Raw genomic sequence first — 19,640 nt, forward strand, 5'->3', positions numbered from 1 at the left:
ACAAATAAAATATTTGTATTAGCCACCTCTAACTGGATATCCTCTAGGCATGTCAGATTTTAACTCTAGTCATTAATGGAAGGGTATCAGGTGTAAGATTCATGGTATATAAGCAGCAAAGAAACGAATACTTTTCTTATAACATTTAGGACAGCACAGGATGTGGGGAAAATAAAAATGGAAAGCCAGCAAAGGCACAAGGAATGTTTTTAAAAAAAATAAAAGTAATCTGGAAGAGGAGCAGGAGAAGACAAAGTCCAAATACAATGTAGTCCAAAATATGTCTTTGCACACTGTTAACAGCCACTATTCTTTCTGCAGGTGCGGTTGCTAAGAAAATGAAAATCACTTCCAGTGGTTCTTTATTGAATGGCAAGATCCCATCACCAAAGTACGATTCCTAATCAATAGCACTGTGATTTCTGCATCAATTATCCACACAGTATTCCTCTCTTTAAATCACAGCTGTAGGTCCTGGAACAAATCTCTTCAGAGCTAATTGAGTGGAAGATAAAAGAACTAGCTTATCTATGCTGTGTTGGATTATACATAATTGCATATACTTTATTGGGTAGCTTGCAACATAAACTGACTCAGTGCTTCCAACTGATTTACCTCATATGACTGTAATACCATCCTTCCTAATCAGCAGAACAAAATTTCACATGTCTTTTTTCTCATTCAAACATATATATTTATTTATTTCTATTTCAGGGAAAGAAGGACAAAGAGAGAGAGAGACAATAGTCCAATGTTGAAAGGATTTTTAATAATTTTATACAAGGAGACAAATCATGATTTTGAGGAAGAACTACCCAGTCACAAAATTGTCACTATATGGCCAGATACCTAACATCTATTACATGTACATTCATTATTGGAAACACATATAAGGAGGCAAATGCTTTACTTGGCCACTTTCCAACTTGCCATTTAAAAATAAAATAATCTATTTATTTTAAGTCAAGTGGGTAAGGACATCAAAGCAGGGATGTGTAGATACATGTAGATATGGACATTGTGTTGAAAATCTGAAACTAGCATATTTTATATGATAATTAACAACTATAATTATATTAAATTAGTTAATTTTCATAAATACTTATTTCAAATGTTTATAGAATATTAGAAACATTTGTTGTAACAAATGCTTATGGGAAGGATTTCAATATGTTAGACTATATGTCAGTATTAATAGTAATTAATAAAAATATATAATGCAGATTGAAAAAGAAGTCAGTTGCTTTGATGCTGCATTCCACTTTCATTTGTTAATTCACCAATAACTTACTGAAATGTACTCAAAATATAGCCAAGTCACACAGCGCAAGTACAGAATCAGGTGTGATCCCAACACCTCTTCACACTATATTTATACATTCCATGTGATTTGACTGAATGAAAATATGTGCTGATCCATCCCCCTTTGTTTATCATTATGATTCAAACATGTGGGAAGATGGCAGCATATGGTACAGAGTTACATGAAAGATTATGAAGAGCCATGGTAATGCAATGGTTAGAGTGCAGTCTGCAGACTACTTCAGCTAGCTGCAGTTCAGCATTTCAAATCCCAGCAGGCTCAGCCTTCCATCCTTCCAAGATGGGTAAAATGAGGACCCAGATTGTTGGGGGCAATATGCTGACTCTGTAAACCGCTTGGAGAGGGTTGTAAAAGCACTATGAAGCAGTATATAAGTCTAAGTGCTATTGCTAATACTGTTATAATAATCCCAAATCAATCCTCTGAAGGTGAAAGACTCTTTACTGAAAACAATGGATTAACCACATGATCCTGTGGATGTGCTAGACTGCAAGAACCAAGGTTCCTGCTTGGTTTAATCACATCACTTCACTGCCTCTCTAGATAATTGAATACTATTCAATATTTTAACAGAGTGTACATAATTAGTATTAAATATATCCAGAAAAATAGAGATGGTACATTTTATAATGATTTCCCATCTTTTTTTTCAGTCAATAATTTTCTGAGTGTTTCACAGATCCTTCCTTTCAAATGTTCCTGAAACAAATGGAAAACGTTAATAATTGACATTATGGCATTCTCAACGGTCAGGCATGAGAAAGCTTAATGGCGTATGTATCCTTTTAGCTAAATTATGCTTGTCAAAGAGGGACCAGAAGGATGAAATAACCCATACAGCTTTCTATGGAACCTTTCCACTCAAATTCCATCTATCACGCTTGCTGTTCAATTGTGGAATAATTTAACCTTTATCTGAGGAAGATAGAAATTGGCAGCACCAATTAGAAAACTTGGTTGCAGAATAAGTACAATTAGAGTGATAGATTGTAGAGGCTAAGAATTAATCTACAGAATTTGGAAAGCACAGGAAAGCTTGAGAAATTTATTTGGATGTATAAGTGGAGTCTCTAGCCTGCTCTAATATAAAAACCCATTTCTTTTATCTTAACAAATAACGCCTCTATAGGAGTCAGACTTTAACTCCCTAGTTCCCAGCCCCATTTCTACTAAAGATCCATATGTATCTGGGCCTGGAGGGCTGCAGTTTGGCAAGCAACATGCATTTGTTCTGCCACTGGCTGATATTAATCTTTTAAAATCAGAATTTCAATAACAAAGATTGTCTTAATAAAGGAACCCACATTTTATTATTAGAAGCTACTGTGGATGCTGTCAGTCAAATTACAGAATTACCATGCTATCTTTTTCACAGCATATTATGTGAGCTCTAGATGATGTATTCCCTTTGTAATCTTTCTACTTAAATTCAGTTAACAAATGAAACCAAGTATATGTCTAAAGATTGTGGTTGAATGAATGAGGTTTAGTTCTTTACCTGAAAGTTCGTCATAATTCTCAAATGCCTCTCACTAAAAGATTTTGATTGTGATGGATGTTCTAGCCATTAGTTGCTATTTTTGCTATAATTTCTAGGCATAAGTTTGAAGTCAGGATTATCCATTTTAACTTTTTCCAGATCTATTTTCCCACCTTTTCAGATGTGGCAGGTGTCATTTAGTGAAGCAATATGACAGCATTTCAGAAACAAAGGACACAGATGAAGCTAGAGCAATACACTCAGAGGAAGAAGCCAAATAGTCTATGGCAGAGTTGCGCAACCTTTCTGGCTTTGTAGACTGGTGGGGTGGAAGGGGAACAAATGGTTCTGCCCGAGTGGGGTTTGAGTGAGTATGCTCCATTTACACAAGCAGTGTGCACACACACTTGCCACTCATGCAAATGGAAAATGCTTTCCCGCTGCTCGCGCAAGTAGGGATGCATATGCGCCTGCACTCACAAGATTTTTCTGTGGCTCAGTTGCAAACAGCTCATGGCCCACTAGAGGGCCACAGTCCAGAGTCTGGGGATCCCTGGGGGGAAGGACAACTACCTCACACTATACCTATATATACTTCTTATTCTTGAATATTTCTTGAATCTCTTGCTGAAATTAATTATGGTTTCTAAATTTCTTCAATATGAATTAACAAGATGACTTTCCTGGATTTATACTGAATGGTTTAATTCCTGCTTATGGTTTAAACTTGATTCAGAAATTCCACATTTTTTAAATAGCTTTCCATTTTTCAAATGCTGCATTAATATTAATAGGTATAAATAATTTGGTCAGAATTATTTTACATTAACTCAAATCAATCTATAATTTGCTCTTTGATCAACTTATATATTACCATCTCTTTGACAGGTTATCTATGAATAACATTTATAGCAATAGATATTAATGAATGGTTAATTACTTTTTGTCTAAACCCATTTCTTGTTCCTTGCACTTAGAAACAGCTCAGTTTGTTTTATATGTTTGGTTCATAAATTGTGATTGATGTTAACTACTAAACTTTTACCTACAGATTTACATACAAAGCAGAGCACAACTTATTATTTAGCTTCATCCACACAACATAACTGAACTATTCCATGTTCTGGATTTTTACAATATAATGAATAATAAATTGATCACAAGTGGGAAGTGGTGGCTCAGTTCCATGCACCTTTGGCATTTAGTCATGCCAGCCACATGACCAAGGAGACATCTTTGGACAGTGCTGGCTCTTTGAGCTTTGAAACGGAGATGAGCACCGCCCCCTAGAGCCGGGAACGACTAGCACACATGTGCAAGGGGAACCTTTACCTTTACCTTAAACTGATCAAACAATAAATTGCTGATTAATAAAAACACTAAAGTCACCAAAGCCTAACCTTCATTAATTAAGTCTAGCATGCTCAAGAATTCATTTAATTTAGGAAAGACTTGTGAATTAATATATTTACCATGATATTTCAATAGCCCTCAGGAAAACGTAAGTTCTGATCTCCATTTGTTTTTCTTTCCACATGGAATATTTTGGTAGTAATCACTTTATTCTTCTTTAAGATAATATTACTTTAGCAAAGTACTTCTTACAGAATCTCATTTATAGCAATTAAAATTTTTCTAGAGGCTTACCTTGTGCCTCTTACCTTTTACCGAAGAAACTTTGCCAGATTGTGTCTTGTATTTTATGGCTTGTGTCTAGCGACATTCTGACAAGTATCTACATATTAAGTGGGAAGCTCTCTATCCCTTTCGCTCCCTTTAGTATGTTTGCAAATACAGGCTAGCAAAAAATAGCATTATATCTAGAATGCATGTATAGCAAGGAATCACGTATTTAGTGTACTCTGCAGATGACCTCCAACCTTCCTCAGTCTAAAACTACATTTTTCAAACTTAGCAACTTGAAAATACATGGACATTAACTCCCAGAATTTCCCAACTAGTCAGGCTGACTAGGAAATTCTGGGAACTGATATCCACAAATTGATTTAGAAACAATGAATTAAAGAGAGACTACTGAGCGTCATTTAACTGACAAAGTAAATGCTTCCAGAATTGCAATGAATAAAATTGAATTTAATCATAGGTGATACAAGGAAATACCTGACCATATTCTATCTCCCAATTTGTCCTACTCATTTTTTATGAAATTGTACATTACCAATAACATCAGAAATTCAGATGTCAAGATTGCTTCAGAAATTATACTTTGCTTTTCCTTGAGTTTCAGAGAGTGATACTATCACCGTTACACCAGAGCCAACATAAGGTTCACTTAAATTATTCATGCTCTGTGGCTCCACTTTTACATTTACATTTAATTATAATTACATTAATTTAATATAATTAATATGCATCATCTTGTGTATAGGTTTTGAGATACTCTAGAAACTATACTCAAGGTTCTGGCAGCAAGGTCTCAGTTTGTTACTTCTGCCTTAAAACCACAATATGTCAAATTATGTGGGAAATTTCAATGGCATTCCCACGTTTTTATCTATCATAGCCGGAACAATAGTTATCCAAATCTCTTTAAGAAAGTCAGGTGTGTTCGTTGGTACTTGTGGTCCCACTACATCAGGAAATGATACAGGTAATCCTCAACTTAAGACCTCAATTGAGCTCAAAATTTCTGTTGCTAAGTGAAATCTTTGTTAATTGAGTTTTGCCCCATTTCACAACATTTCTTGCCAGATTTGTTAATTGAATCACTGCAGTTTGTAAATTAGTAACCTGGTTGTTAAGTGAATTTGGCTTCCCCGTTGACTTTGCTTGTCTGAAGGTTGCAAAAGGAGATCACATGACCACTTCAAACATTGCAACCATCAGAAATATGAGTCAGTTGCCAAGCATCTGGATTTTGATCACATGACTGTGGGTATGCTGTAATAGTCATAGTGTGAAAAACGCTCATAAATCGCTTTTTTAGTGATGTAATTTTGGATAGTCACTAAATGAACTGTTGTAAGTCAAGGTCTGCATGTACCATGTGGGAGAAAGCAGCACTGGACATATCCATTAAACAGCTAATCTAATATTTTAAACCATCAGGATATAGATTTTTTTTTTTACTGTTCCTTAACATTACAGTGCTCCTTGCTAGACTTTAATTTTTGTCTAAATGGATAATTGAATATAAATATATTTAATAGGCACCGTTGACAGAGTATTCATAAAATACAGGGCTGTTATTTTTTTAAAAAAATTATCAAACATCTATGCCACTGAGTTGTAATGAACTCACAGTGGCTAAAGAACATTATAAACAGTAAGAAAACCCTTAAAACATCAAATCCAAACAAAGCCCCAATGAATTACACACAATACCAATAAACTAGTTAAATAAAATCCAGGGCACAATCTTTCATCAAAGTCTATCAAAGATTGGTCTTCACTTTCTTCTGGAAGGCCATCACTCACGAAACAAACTATGTTCTAGAAAGAGGCTGTTGTAGACTATCAACATCATGATGGAAAAGCAGTTTTCCCAGCTTCAGGGAACATCATTACATAACATTGGAAGACCACAAGCAGCTTCTTTCAGGATAAACTCTTAAGACAGATCAATTGTAGTTAACATAGGCACCTGGAGGTACCTATGTGCCAAGTTAGGTATAGCTTTATAAATTAAAACCAGCACTTCAACTATAGGGTTGATAGAATATACAGTACCTAGTTGTTGCTGCTTGAAGAAATCCACATTAGGAGGAAGAAGCAGACGGACAAAACAAAATGCTAGTGTGGTTATCTTGTCACCTTGCATTGTACCAAGGCCTTCCACTTTTTCTACATCAGAAGCATCCAGGAATTCCTGAACAGCTATGGTCTATAGTGTATTGAACATTGGTGTATCCATCTCAAGCAGAGTCGGATTATTGGGAAGAAACTAGCTACTGCTCCTTTCAAACTGAACTGAACCAGTTAGATAGCACATCTAATAAAATTCAAACAGTAGTCAAGGATCTTAGACATTTTTGAAACAAAGAGAACAACCAATTTAGACTTGATAATTTGCCATTATGGACCACATATTTCAACTACATGCTTTCATAAAAATATTCTATTGTCCTTTTTCTTAACATTTTGCAAAGGTCATTGCAACATCATTTTCCTTCTCGCATCTAGTTCTCCTTTGAACTTTAATAACGAACATAAAGTTCTACTTAGATTATCTCAGTGACCCTTAGACTTTATTATATTGGAAATCATAAACCACACCCCAAAAAACTATAAAAAGGATAGAATTACAGTTCATTCTTCTTGGAGAACACCATTTCATATTCCATAGCTAAACTATCCTTGGATTTAATCACCTAGTAGCAATGCCTGCCGATTACAATGGGACGTGGGAAATGGTATTAAATGAAAACTTTGAAGGTTATATGGTTGCTTTAGGTAAGTATAAACTTAATTCAAATGATTAAGTTCTATATTTGCAATACAAGAAGGTACTTTTAACACAACTGCTTAAGCATGTATTAAAATGTATAACCAGAGATAATTCAAATATTTTTAAAGCAGTGTTTTACATCCCATGGAAGGATATGAATCCTTCAACTTACTTTATTTTAAACCATGACTAGCTCATATGCATGCAAAGTAACATAGATTAACATAAAATAATTCAAAACCTAAAATTACAACCTAAATTTTGTACATTGTTCAAAAGTTTTAACGCTGCCAATCAAGGCAACAGTAGTAAATTATTCTTACGTATTACAAAGCACCATGCATTATGTGACCATTTTTATGTATATCTCTTGCAAATACGAAAATGGCTTACAAAGCTGGGAACAGCTTCAAATTGAGTGATGAGAGATTTCTACTGATTTTTATGGACTGTAGACCTTATGAGACTATATTCAATATAATAATGGATACTTGCCTAACAGGACAGAACAGGAAGGTTGTGCCAAGACAAGACTAGATATGCATTCACTCCTGTAATTTTCCCAGATGCAAGAATCTTGACTGCACAAATTGTGAAAGTATTTTTCCATGTTTCTCTGTGTTTCTCTATTTCTACTCAACAAATCCATTAAGAGTTGGGTGGCATACAAGTTTAATAAATTAAAACACATCCAAAACATGCAGAATCCTGGGAAATAATAGAAAGCCTCCTTTTCTCTACACATATTTGAACAACTTTTTGACAATAGCAGGAATCTGGCCCTGAAAGTATAACATTTCCCATCTATGCTTCAAGACAAGACAAATTACGGAGCATTGAGATGTTCAGTAAAACATATTTTACCAGTATTTAAGATTAGTGCAACTATGACTGCAATGCCCAGGACAGAAATGGGATAGTAATTCTCCCCCATTAATATACTTTTAAGAATATATGTTCAGAAGAGAGCTCTAACCCAGGTCTATCAGGTATAGTAATCATAGGATTGTATAAGTTATACATTGACATCTGGATCTCAAATCTTACAATATTTTCAATATTATCAGTACAACAACTCAGCAGTTGTTGCATTATGCCTTGTATTCTCAACAGATCTAATCTTAATTGAGTAATCTAGAGATTATGGTTGCCATATTTTAAAAAGAAAAAAGAAAATCGGTAGTATTGCTGCATGGTACAGTTGTTCTTATTCATTTCACTTTCTATCTAATAATGAATTGCATATATAAAGTCTGATTTACTGTAATAGCATGTGCATACTAAGGGACATCAAACAAACAGACGAAAATTACTGTTAGCATTGAACAGATGGTTGGTATATTAACAAAACTAGTCAACTGTTAGGAGTTCCTAGACTAAATTTGAGCTCTAATTCTCCGGCCGTCAGTTCTAAAGAATGCTGAGTTTCAGATGTGCAGATAGTGCCAGCCATCATTTTGCAAAGATTCTCTTTTTATTATACATGTCTATATCTGTTGCATATTCTTGCCTTTGGACAGTAAGTAGGCAATGATATATTGGTATTACACCCTCATTTTATTAATGACTTCTGGGACAGGTTTCTTCTTATATATAATTACATTAATTGCAATAGAATAAGTACACTAGTATAATGATCAATATCAATATTTTATCATATTTATGTATGCCCTTTTTACTTTCACAAGAAAGTAAAAAAGAATATAACATAACTGTGAATCAGAATAAGAAATCTGGGGGAAAATAAATTAAATGAAATGAAAATCGAAATATTTACTTGCATAGGAAGGGATAATTTTTTGTTCATATTTTCCTAACAGAAGACAATACTAATAAATTCAATAAAAGATATTCATATTTTATAAGAATAATAATTATTATTTCACAGGGTAAAGTAAACAATGGCAAAATAAGATATCTGTGTAAATCAATCAATCTCAATATCTCTCTCTCCCCCCCCCCTCTCCTTCCGTGTATCTATGTTCTTGTGTGTATATAAGTATATGCTTATTTATATTTAAGTTCCACTAAATTATTTCTTGGGTAGGATTGTGCTATGTCTGTCTTGAGAAAACTGGCTAGATATTTTAGCTGCAAAATATTATGTATTTTGCAAAAGCATTCAATTTTATCTATCAAATATTCTAAGCTTTCACTGACATCTGCAAGGAAGATCAAAATGAGCAAGATGCAGATGCATTCATGATTTAAGTTCCAACTCTTTAGTACCTCTCACACATGAACAAATGGTCTAGGGCTTACATCACAACACTGCATTTGCAGCTTTATGCTTTGCAATCTTATTCAATCAGTGGCAATCGCTAGAGGGGGAAATAGATAATAAATGACACAGCTCTTTATCTTTGAGCTTTTGGCTGACAGGGGTGAAATGCATCTTGAGTTCAAGGACGTGTTTACAACAATCTTGGTTGACTGCTATTCCCACTGATGAATTTGTTCAGATCATCACTAGCATCTGTTACTGAAATATGACAAGAAAGAAATCAGTCCAGCGTATTCTTTTTTGTATTTAATCTATGGTATGCCATTGCTCTCTAAATATCCTATTCTGATCCTGATAGCAATAGCACTTAGACTTACATACTGCTTCACAGTGCTTTAAAGCCCTCTCTAAGTGGTTTACAGAGTCAGCATATTGTCCTCATTCTGGGTCCTCATTTTATCAACCTCAAAAGGATGGAAGGCTGAGTCAACTTGAGCTGGTGAGACTCAAACTGTCAACTGCTGGCAGCTGGCAATCAGCAAAAGTAGCCTGCAGTACTGCATTCTAACCCCACAGCTCATGATCAAAATAACGTTATAACAAAAGCTGTTATGTAATGGAAGGCAATGATGGTTAAGCTACAAAACTACTAATGCTTTCTTTCCATTTCTTCAGAGCAATATCTGACCATAATAAGATGAGACAAGGTTATTGTGGGGGAAATAGGAGCAGGAGGGGGTGTTGGATATATTCATCACCTTGAGTTATTTGTAAAAACAATAAACATTGGATCCAAACAAACAAACAAACAAATATAATGTGTGTTTCAATCTTCTGTTATCTAGATGGAGATTGGTTCCTTTCTGAGCTATGATGGCTCTCTCTTTCAACCCAAATGCTTGTAACATTCAAATACAAAGTAGATTAAGGTAGAAAAATACCTATGTAATGGCGTTCTCCAAGCACAAGGACACTGAAGCTCTCCCATCTGCTTTTAATGTCTGAGTTTCAGTCGTTTAGTTGCCTGCTAAACAATAATAAAACCTAACTGCCTTTCACTGAGCATGTGTGAATTGACCATATGCTTTATTATTCAGTACATGTGTGAACTGCTTATAAATATACCTAAACCCTTATTGTACTGTAGTTAAACTTTAGAATTTGCCACAATGAAATTTAGTAGCTGACTAGCTTGGAAAAAATGGGTTGGACTAATTCATGGAAGTGATAGGGATCAATGGATATTACTTACTGTTTCTCAGACAACAAGATGCTTCAGTTGCAGATAGGATTCTTTGACCTGGTGCTGTCCCTGATGCTCCTTTTCAACCAATCTTCTCCATCATGTTACTTCCTTTTTGTTACAGCACCACTCCAGAAACATAGCTAAATATCTTTTAGCTGAGGGGTATTTAAGAAATTGTATTTGCCTTGTTTGACATCAGAAAGCTTTCATGCAATAGGTTCTGGTGTGAAAAATTGACCATAAGACTCAGTGTACTAGCCAGGGGAGAACAATAATAGTTAGAGAACTTAAATGGTAATGGCACAAGGAATTATCTGATTGACAGAGAAAGAACTTTGCATTCAGAATCCTATTTGATAATTGCAGCTTCTAATCTTATCACATCAGCACATTATTAACATTTTTACAAGTCTATAAAAGTAGCCTTAGATAATAAGATAGTATTCTAGTGGAAAATATGCATAAATGTATGAATGTGTAAGTAAATATCATCTTTTAGAACACAGTCTTGTATGTGTTTTCCTAGAAAATCAGTCCCACTGTTTTAATTGGGAAATACTTCCAGATCCTTATGTGGAGGCCTGCTATTCTTGAAATAAATTCCTACTTAAAAATGGGTGGATATGGCAATTTAACAAGGGTTAAATTTTTTCTGAAGCTTAGACCACTTCAAACTAACTTATTAAAAATCAGTTCATAGTATACAAGAGATGCGAACTCTCCTTAAAAAGCCAAAAAGTCTTATTAGGCCTCTGAATAACCTCACAAATTTATGTTTTTACATTTAGAAACTAAATTTAATCAGGCACCTTGTTAAAATGCATATCTCTTCTTCCATCTGCAGACATCGATTTTGCTACCCGTAAGATTGCAAACCATCTAAAACAAACAAAAGAAATTATTCAAGATGGAGACAATTTCAAGACAAAGACACTGAGCACTTTCAGAAACTATGAATTGAATTATACCATAGGAGTGGAATTTGAAGAGCACACCAAGGGGCTTGACAGTCGAGTTGTGAAGGTAGAAAACCTATTATTTGTTTCCCATTTACACAGCAGTCAATATAAGCCCCTGACATTCAAGTAAACAGGTTGAAAGCAAATTAAAATGTTAAAGAAATGCTTATTTATAAAGAAGTTTAAATTTGCATTTCTGAAACTACACGCTTTGCTAGTGCAACTATTTGTTCTATATGCAAATCGTGACAATTTCTCAGGCAGATGACAGCAAGGTAAAATTACTTTTCATTTGCTTTCAACTCTTCATGGTTCCAGACTGCTATATTTTCCTGGTTGACAGCCATGCTTCATAGTTTGGCACAGAGAAAAGCACATTCCTGTTAGCCACAGAGGTCATTGCTATTTATTCTTCTAGGCTGCAGCACACAAAACGTTTTACTTGTGGTAAGCAAAATTAGATTAGAACCTATTGTTTATGCAAAGTCCCTTACTCAAGTCCATCTTGCTGTTATGGTGCAAGATGGTCCTTCCTCAGTACTCTGCAAACAAATGCCGTCCAGACTGGAAGCTGAACTGTCATGTCTGGAGAAGATCAAGAAACAGGAAAACCTTTACCGGTACTGTATATTACAAGGGCAATCTAGTCTTTCCTGCTGTCTTCCAATCAACAGCCATGGGATGCTGGCTGCTGCTTGGACTGTTGATGTGTTTCATAGAACATATTGGACAGAGGCCAGAAAATGTTTATTTTATTGTTTCCACCCTGGATTAAGACAGAATGAGATTGGGAACTAAATTTCACTAATACCCGTTTCATAATGTGTAACTCTTTGCACCTGATTGTAATAGTGTGTCAGAGTGACCCAATGTAAATTGTGTCTTATGTGCCTCTATATCAGACTTCCAGAACAGAGCAGCAAACATTACAATCACCTAATTATTTTTTCCAAGGAGAATGGAGAGATTTGCTACTTATAGCCAACATCTTCCTTATCATCCGTGACCTTTCTGTGCCCTGACATCACAGCATGCTCCTTATAACAAAGCCATCCTTTACCAGTCCTATTCAGGAGCACAAAACTGCCGCTTTGCTGAACTTTCAGCAACCTCAATTTTCTCTTTCTATCTCAGTCCTGTTATGTGACTACAGGAAGAAAAAGCACCTCATTTCTTTTATAATTCTCTCTGATTTCTTATCACGGTGATTTCTGTCCAGCATTCCTATACCAATACATTGCTACTTTTTTTTCCCCAGCAGAAGCAGGGATTAATTATTTTTAAGGAAGTCATTCTGTATCTTTCTGAGAATCAGTTTGATCTAGTGGTTAAGGGACCAGGCTAGAAATCAGCAGAATGTGAGTTCTAGTCTCACCTTGGGCATGAAAGCCAGTTGAGTGACTTCGGGACAGTCACTCTCTCTGAGCCCACAACATTGATCTTGGACAACAACCCACTCAATTAGTTCCCGTCACAACCAATGAATTAACATTTGGTTCATACTAAAAAAAAGTAGACCCCCATACATTTGGGGAAAATGTTAAGAAGGAAAAAATTGTATTTTCTACTTCAGTGTAGAGGGTAGCATGACCTATGCCTTATGCTATCTTTGCATTAACTTTAAAATTTTCAGCAATTTTTTTACAATTTGCATTCAGATATTAAGATTCAGTTGATAATTCTTTTTTTTGAAAAGGTGATTACCAAGAACAATATTTTCTTTTCAAAAAAAGAATTATTAAAAAAAGAGAGATTTTTACAGGATTTTTCTCCTAACTCCTTCTCTCCTTCCTGGCATCATCTACTTTTTTGAGGATAGTCTTCCACTTGAAAAAAAAAAGGTTACTCCTCAAGCTGAAAACCCTATCCAAGTTTGCTATATTTAAAAAGCTCTATACCTAGCCCAATTCAGGTCTACGGATTTTTCAAAAATAGTAAGAAAAAGGTGAAAAGAGACTCTGAAAATATCCACCAACATTTATAAAATACCAGGTTTGATGAGCAGCAACAGAATAAAAATGTTTTGGGTTTTTAAAAAACTTTTTCTGCCCCTTTGCATAATGTTATTAGTACACTGAAATTCCCCTTGCAATTTCTCAAAAACTTTCTTGCTGCTTTATTTGCAACCTTATAAAACAACTGGAAGATTTAATCATCAGTTGGAATGTCACTTTTATATAAAATAATTTAATTTATTCTGCTGTGAACACCACCCTAATTTCTTACTGAAATAGAAATATGTGTGTGGATGTTGCATTAGTTTAAATAAAGCATGATTTTTCTATTGGAGATTAGTTACTCTGCTCTTCAAGCAGAACCAAATTTCATATTGGCTTTCCTTTCTAGAGAACATTTCCATCATACATAAATTTGTGAAATTTGTTTCTATGGTTATTTCATGAATCAGGATGAAGAACAGGGAACATGAAACATAAATGACAATCTTGGTTTGCAACCAGAATTTGAAATTTTGCAGGGGGGGATGGCTGTATTTCCCTCCACCCTTTTTTCTTTTTCACCCGACACGTTCACAAAACATGTATATAGTTCCACCTTTGAATATTTCAAATTTCTACAATATTGCTTAATACTATCTTTTAATCCTTGAAGACAACAGTGACCTGGGATGGTGATAAACTTGTCTGTGTCCAGAAAGGTGAAAAAAACAATAGAGGCTGGAAACATTGGATTGAAGGAGACAAACTGCATCTAGTAAGAACCAAATATGTTCATTTTGTATAATTAAAAACTGTTGCACATCAACTCATTTCTATAAGGATTTTTAAAGGATCAAGTATATCTATATGTACATTATATGTACAAGTACCTGTACCTGTATATGTGTATGTATATGTGTTCATGCTGTCTTATTCTGAAACTGCTTGGATGTTCATTTTGGACTCTCCAATTTTATCACCACACATCAGATAAAGTATGAATTAGCAGCATGTGAAGTTGCAAACCTAAGGCTCAGATCTTTGCTTATAAGGTGACCTTGTCCAGTCACTATTTCCATAGGAATTCCCTAATTATGACACACTCCTGCTAACAAATGCTTTAAAGAAAGAGTCTATGCAGGTACAATTGCATCATGTATATCCGTTTTCCCTTTACAGATATCACAAGAATGGGAATAGGATAGATATTTACATTGCTTGTCTGGAGAAGATGACAGATAACAGGGTTACTGATTCAGCCCCAAACTGCATCTGTTATAAAGATAAAATGTGACAACCTAATATATATTTATTTATGGTTATATTTGATTTCTAAATTTGATATATACATTTATTTTATTTATATATCAAATTTAGAAATCACCCACCCTCCTCACAGGTGCTACCTGGAATAGGAATATTTTATAAATAACTTGTTTACATGGGTATGTCTCTATTTAAAAGATTTATTAACTGCTTTTCAAGAAAATGCAAGCCATGTTTTACTTCCAGTAAGAGCTAAATGGCTAATAGAATTCCTAACAGAACCAGGAAAAGAAATACTCCAGTAAATAGAACTAAAAACTCAGATTATTTTGAAAGTTGTGGTCCTTTCCATAAATATTGATTCCATCATTGGGATACTGCATCTGCAGTGGCTTATCCTGGGTTTCCCCTCTGTTTCCTGAACCAGGATCACATGGGAGAAAGCAGTCTTTTACTGCCTTATAAATCAGGGAATCACTACCTTAAAATGTGCCCCCAAAATAACTACATGTAAAATAATTAAGGCTAGAGTAAAATAGCCTGATAAACATTCACTGGCGTACTTTGAATTTCAAGGAATCTTTCCTTAACCAGGATTAAAGTGTGAGACTCCTTTTCATGTTAAGAAGAAATAAAATTGGTTCTGTTTGGATGAATAGTGGAAGATGAACTATAAACATATAAAAGCACTTTTATTTCACCTGTCAGTTTTACTATGAGATAGCCTACAGATTATGTCAATCATAAAAAAACAGCACTGAAGGCAGTGGGGCCATTATAGTGAGTAACAAATTCCATTTATTTAACGTGGGAATTCAATCTCACAACACCCTTTCAAGTGTACCTATGGATTTTTAATGACACTTCTTTTATGTTGAAAAGTCTCTTTAGATAAGTAGACCTTTTAAAGACAGGCAAATATGAGGCGGAATGAGAGTTGAGATTCTCCAATCTTTTCCACAATCAGAAATGATACAAAAGTGTGTATACCCACCACCCAACAAACCACACTATCATTTCTTTATACCGTCTCAGCTCCATTAGTCTGCAAATCAGCAGACTTTGTACTTATTTGAACACTTAGAAATTAATGTTTGATGGTCTTGTTTCCATTTTCATTTAATAGCCCACAAGCAATTCCAGGTAGTAATTAAAATTAGGAAAACGCTGACCAAAACACTACCATTATTTATCGAGGAAAGTATACAGTATAGGATATTCTAGCAATGAAATCTGCTGCAACTGATTAGAACAATCAGTTGTCTCAAGCCGACTGGCATTTATTCACGGGCACAATCTCAATGTTCCATACTGAGGTTATGAAATTGCAATAGTTGCACATTTTTGTTAATTAAAAACAAATAGCTCAAACAAAGTGCTATGGAAAAAAGATAGAAATGTGAAGTGGAATCGACTTTTTTGTCACAATATAATTTTACGGTAATTGACAGTGATAATTATTTTCAACTTCATTGTAAGCTATGGGGAATATGATTTAAAACGAGAACCCTTTTCTGTAGGCTGCACAGAAAATGGAAAGATTGAAAAAATGGACTAGAACAATCATCAGGCATACAACATTTTATCTTTAAAACATAATTTAGTGCTGTTGAAGAAAAGCTGAATTCATATCCGTAGAAAACTTGAATGATGTAAAGAAAATTAAGCGGTTACCAAAGTATGAAAAACAATAAATGAGAGATTAAATAATAAAATGTTCAAGTGAACAATCTCAAAAGTGAGGACTGGTGCAAGCTCATTTCCACAAAGTTGCATTTCTGCTAACTTAGATTTCTTCCAGCATCTTTCTGTTTCCTGTCTACCAGGGCAATGGAGGGAGCATAAAATATGACTCTCCGGCCACCACTTTGCAAAACCTCTTGTCCTTTTGTTTCATGGCAAAGGGGAAGTAAAGCCCACTAGGTGGGAAGCAGAAAAGGGATCAGGATGACTAATATAGGACCTATGGTGTCTTGATTTTACTGCTAGATAAAGAAATAAAGACATTCTTGCCAATAAATTTTGGCATCTCTTAAGCAGAATTCTTGAAAGAAGGACTTCTAGCGAACCCAAAACAAACCCTAAGTTAGCTATCAGAGCATGGCTGCAGAAATCCAGAAGATGACTAAGTACCTCAAATAGCTATAGGAAACTAAGCTTTACTTCCAACAAGTTGCTGTCCAATTTTTGAACCCTACATTCGATAACTATTCATTTTGTCCACTGACATCAAGTTTGCTTAGTGAGTTAGAAATTTTAAGTAATCATGTTTAAACGTTGTCAATACTCAAGTCCAAACCACTTTTCTAACTAGGTAAAGAAATTGTTTTCATAAGAACACACCTCTAAATAAGTATGGTTAATATTGCAATTTAATGATTAATGTTTAGCATTCTTAGCCATAATTCATTTTTCATTAGATGCAAACATTGGCTTGCAAAATTTACATAGCAATTTTAAAAATTGCTATCTAAAAAAGATATCCACAGACAGGTCTTTCATGATAAATTACATTCAAAACTTGTCAGTAATGCTACTGAGCCACTTTGTAACACTTGCTATAGCATTCCAAGTTAAGATTCGCTTTCTACAGACACACAGATGCTTTTGGTCAAATACTATTGTACTTACCTTGTTACCTTTATAGCCTTGCCTTTTCTCCTTTTGCAATTTCTTGTTGCTCCAGTAGTTTTAATACACTACAGAATGTGGGCTAATAATAGACTATGAAATGTCCTACTGTTACAGAGCAATTTTCATACATTTTTCATTTTTATCCTTTTAGAAACTCAACTGAAGTGTCCAAATCTAATTACTGCAACCTGCAGTGCTTACTGGCTGATTGGTTACATAAAATACATTGTTCTTTTCCATTTAATAGCCCAGCCTCACTGTTAATGTGGTGGCTATCTTTGAGTTTAAGGGAGGGCCTGGGGGTACAATAAGGGCAATGAAAAAGTTGTGCTTACTGATGGTTTTTCTGTTGTAGGAATTGACTTGTGGAGACCAGGTGTGCCATCAAGTCTTCAAGAAGAAAAAATAGACTGATGAAGCTGATATAGCTGCCACATTTATGTTGATGATTTTTTCTCTTTTAAGATAACTATAGAAATAAAAGTTTGATTTTCATTAGTGATCCATTGTTCTGTTTGATTAGCAAATAATGTCTAAAAATAATGCCACACACCTGCACACTTTAGAAAATATCTTTGCCTTCCAAATAGGAATTAAGCAAAAGTTTTGTTCTATTTCCCCAATCTTAGCAGGTCTGTTTTCTAGTAACAGATATATCCTGGTGCAATGCTGACACTAGTATCTCTGTATATTTTTTTGCCTTCTTAATACATTTGGGTGGTATAAATACATTTGAGTTGAATAAAAAAAAAATAGATATCACTGATTGGGTTCACATAACGTACTGAGCAGGGTTGGGTTCTGGCAGTCACTACTGCCGGTTTGCTCGTAGGCCACTGCAAGCACTCTTGATGCGAGCTACCTGCGCATGCACAGTGCAATAAAAATTGTTCCATGCATGTGCAAAAGCAAAAAGCAAGATGGCAGCACCATAGGCTCCACCTGGAGAATCCATTCGGGGACATGGCAGACCTGGGTTGCTGCCGGTTCCAGCGACCCAGGCCGCCAAACCACTACTGGTTTGGCTGAACCGGTAGGAACCCACCACTGGTACTGAGTGTAAGTGAATTGCCTGGTATCAGTTTAGTAAGATATTCTAGTTAATGGTACTATATCCACATCGAGAGAAGTAAGCAGGGCTCTTTCTTAGGCCCAGTACTCTTCAATATCTCCATAAATGACTTAGATGACGGAATAGAATAGGGGGACTCCTCAAATTTGCTGACGACAGTAACCTGGCAGAAATAGCCAACATCCCAGAAGACAAGTTCAGGATCCAAAAAGATCTTGACGAACTTGAAGAATGGGATCTATCCAACAAAATGAATGTTAATATGGATAAAAGCAAAGTTTTACATTTAGGCAGGAAAAATCAAAGGTATAAGTACAGATCAGGCGAGACTTAGGTCAAAAACAGTAACTGTGAGAGGAACCTTGGAGCAGGTAGAGTCAGAGGCACAGGGGGAAGGCATGTGATCTGGACATGCTGTGCAGCTGCCTAGCTCACCGGAAACTCACAGGAGGCTTGCGCAGTGGCACCACCAGCAGGAGAGGCAGAAGAACAGGGGGAAGGCAAGAGAGCTATTCTATCCTATTCTATTTTAAAAACAAACTATATTTACAAATTCTGCTTTAGTGTAACATGAGTAACCTAGCCTCTCTGTGCCACTAAATCTGGGCCACTAAAATACTTTCCTTGTCACAAAATGATTCTCTAGAAAGATAAGGAACATCAAAAATGGGATCACTAATTTAAATGATTTTCTCAGAAAGGGTTAACTCATGCCGTTCAAGGTTCTTGACATACCACAAAGCTTACCCTTAAATTAAGCAAGCTTCAATTACTTTGAAATATCAGTTGAGAATATAACTAAAAGTCATTTCATATATTTTAAATTTGTACATATGTTTATGTATAAATATGCAATTTATAAATCTGGATAGTTAATCTTCAAATGTAGAACATATGGTTATATTAATTAGAGAGATAAAAATTGCTAATTCATTGCACTAAATGATTATTTGTTATGATTCATTGATTAATTTAAACAGTCTGGATTCATAGAATATGCTGAATCATAAACATTGATTTATAAATTAGAATAATTGGGTTTACATTATTCAAAGCAAAACTAACACAACCCCATTATGGTTTAAAATAA

The 19,640-nt window shown here is 35.0% G+C and overlaps 1 protein-coding gene and 1 long non-coding RNA gene across 2 annotated transcripts; one reads left to right on the forward strand and one right to left on the reverse strand.

Moving 5' to 3' along the window:
* Positions 1 to 215: 215 nt before the first annotated feature.
* Positions 216 to 11,614, reverse strand: LOC148043602 (uncharacterized). The gene is made up of 3 exons (XR_015698024.1): positions 11,492 to 11,614; positions 10,689 to 10,936; positions 216 to 495 (listed from the first exon to the last, which is right to left on the reverse strand). It is a non-coding gene; the product is annotated as an uncharacterized LOC148043602 (long non-coding RNA).
* On the forward strand, positions 7,088 to 17,980 carry RBP2 (retinol binding protein 2). Its single transcript, XM_014053349.2, has 4 exons — positions 7,088 to 7,217; positions 11,527 to 11,705; positions 14,252 to 14,353; positions 17,834 to 17,980. The coding sequence occupies exons 1-4, from the start codon at positions 7,145 to 7,147 to the stop codon at positions 17,885 to 17,887; spliced, it is 408 nt and encodes a 135-aa protein (XP_013908824.2). The 5' UTR covers positions 7,088 to 7,144; the 3' UTR covers positions 17,888 to 17,980.
* Positions 17,981 to 19,640: the final 1,660 nt, after the last annotated feature.

This window comes from Thamnophis sirtalis, unplaced genomic scaffold, assembly GCF_051295495.1.
Source record: "Thamnophis sirtalis isolate CommonGarterSnake01/CBP01778 unplaced genomic scaffold, rThaSir2_p1.2 scaffold_11, whole genome shotgun sequence".
Lineage (NCBI taxonomy): Eukaryota > Metazoa > Chordata > Lepidosauria > Squamata > Natricidae > Thamnophis > Thamnophis sirtalis.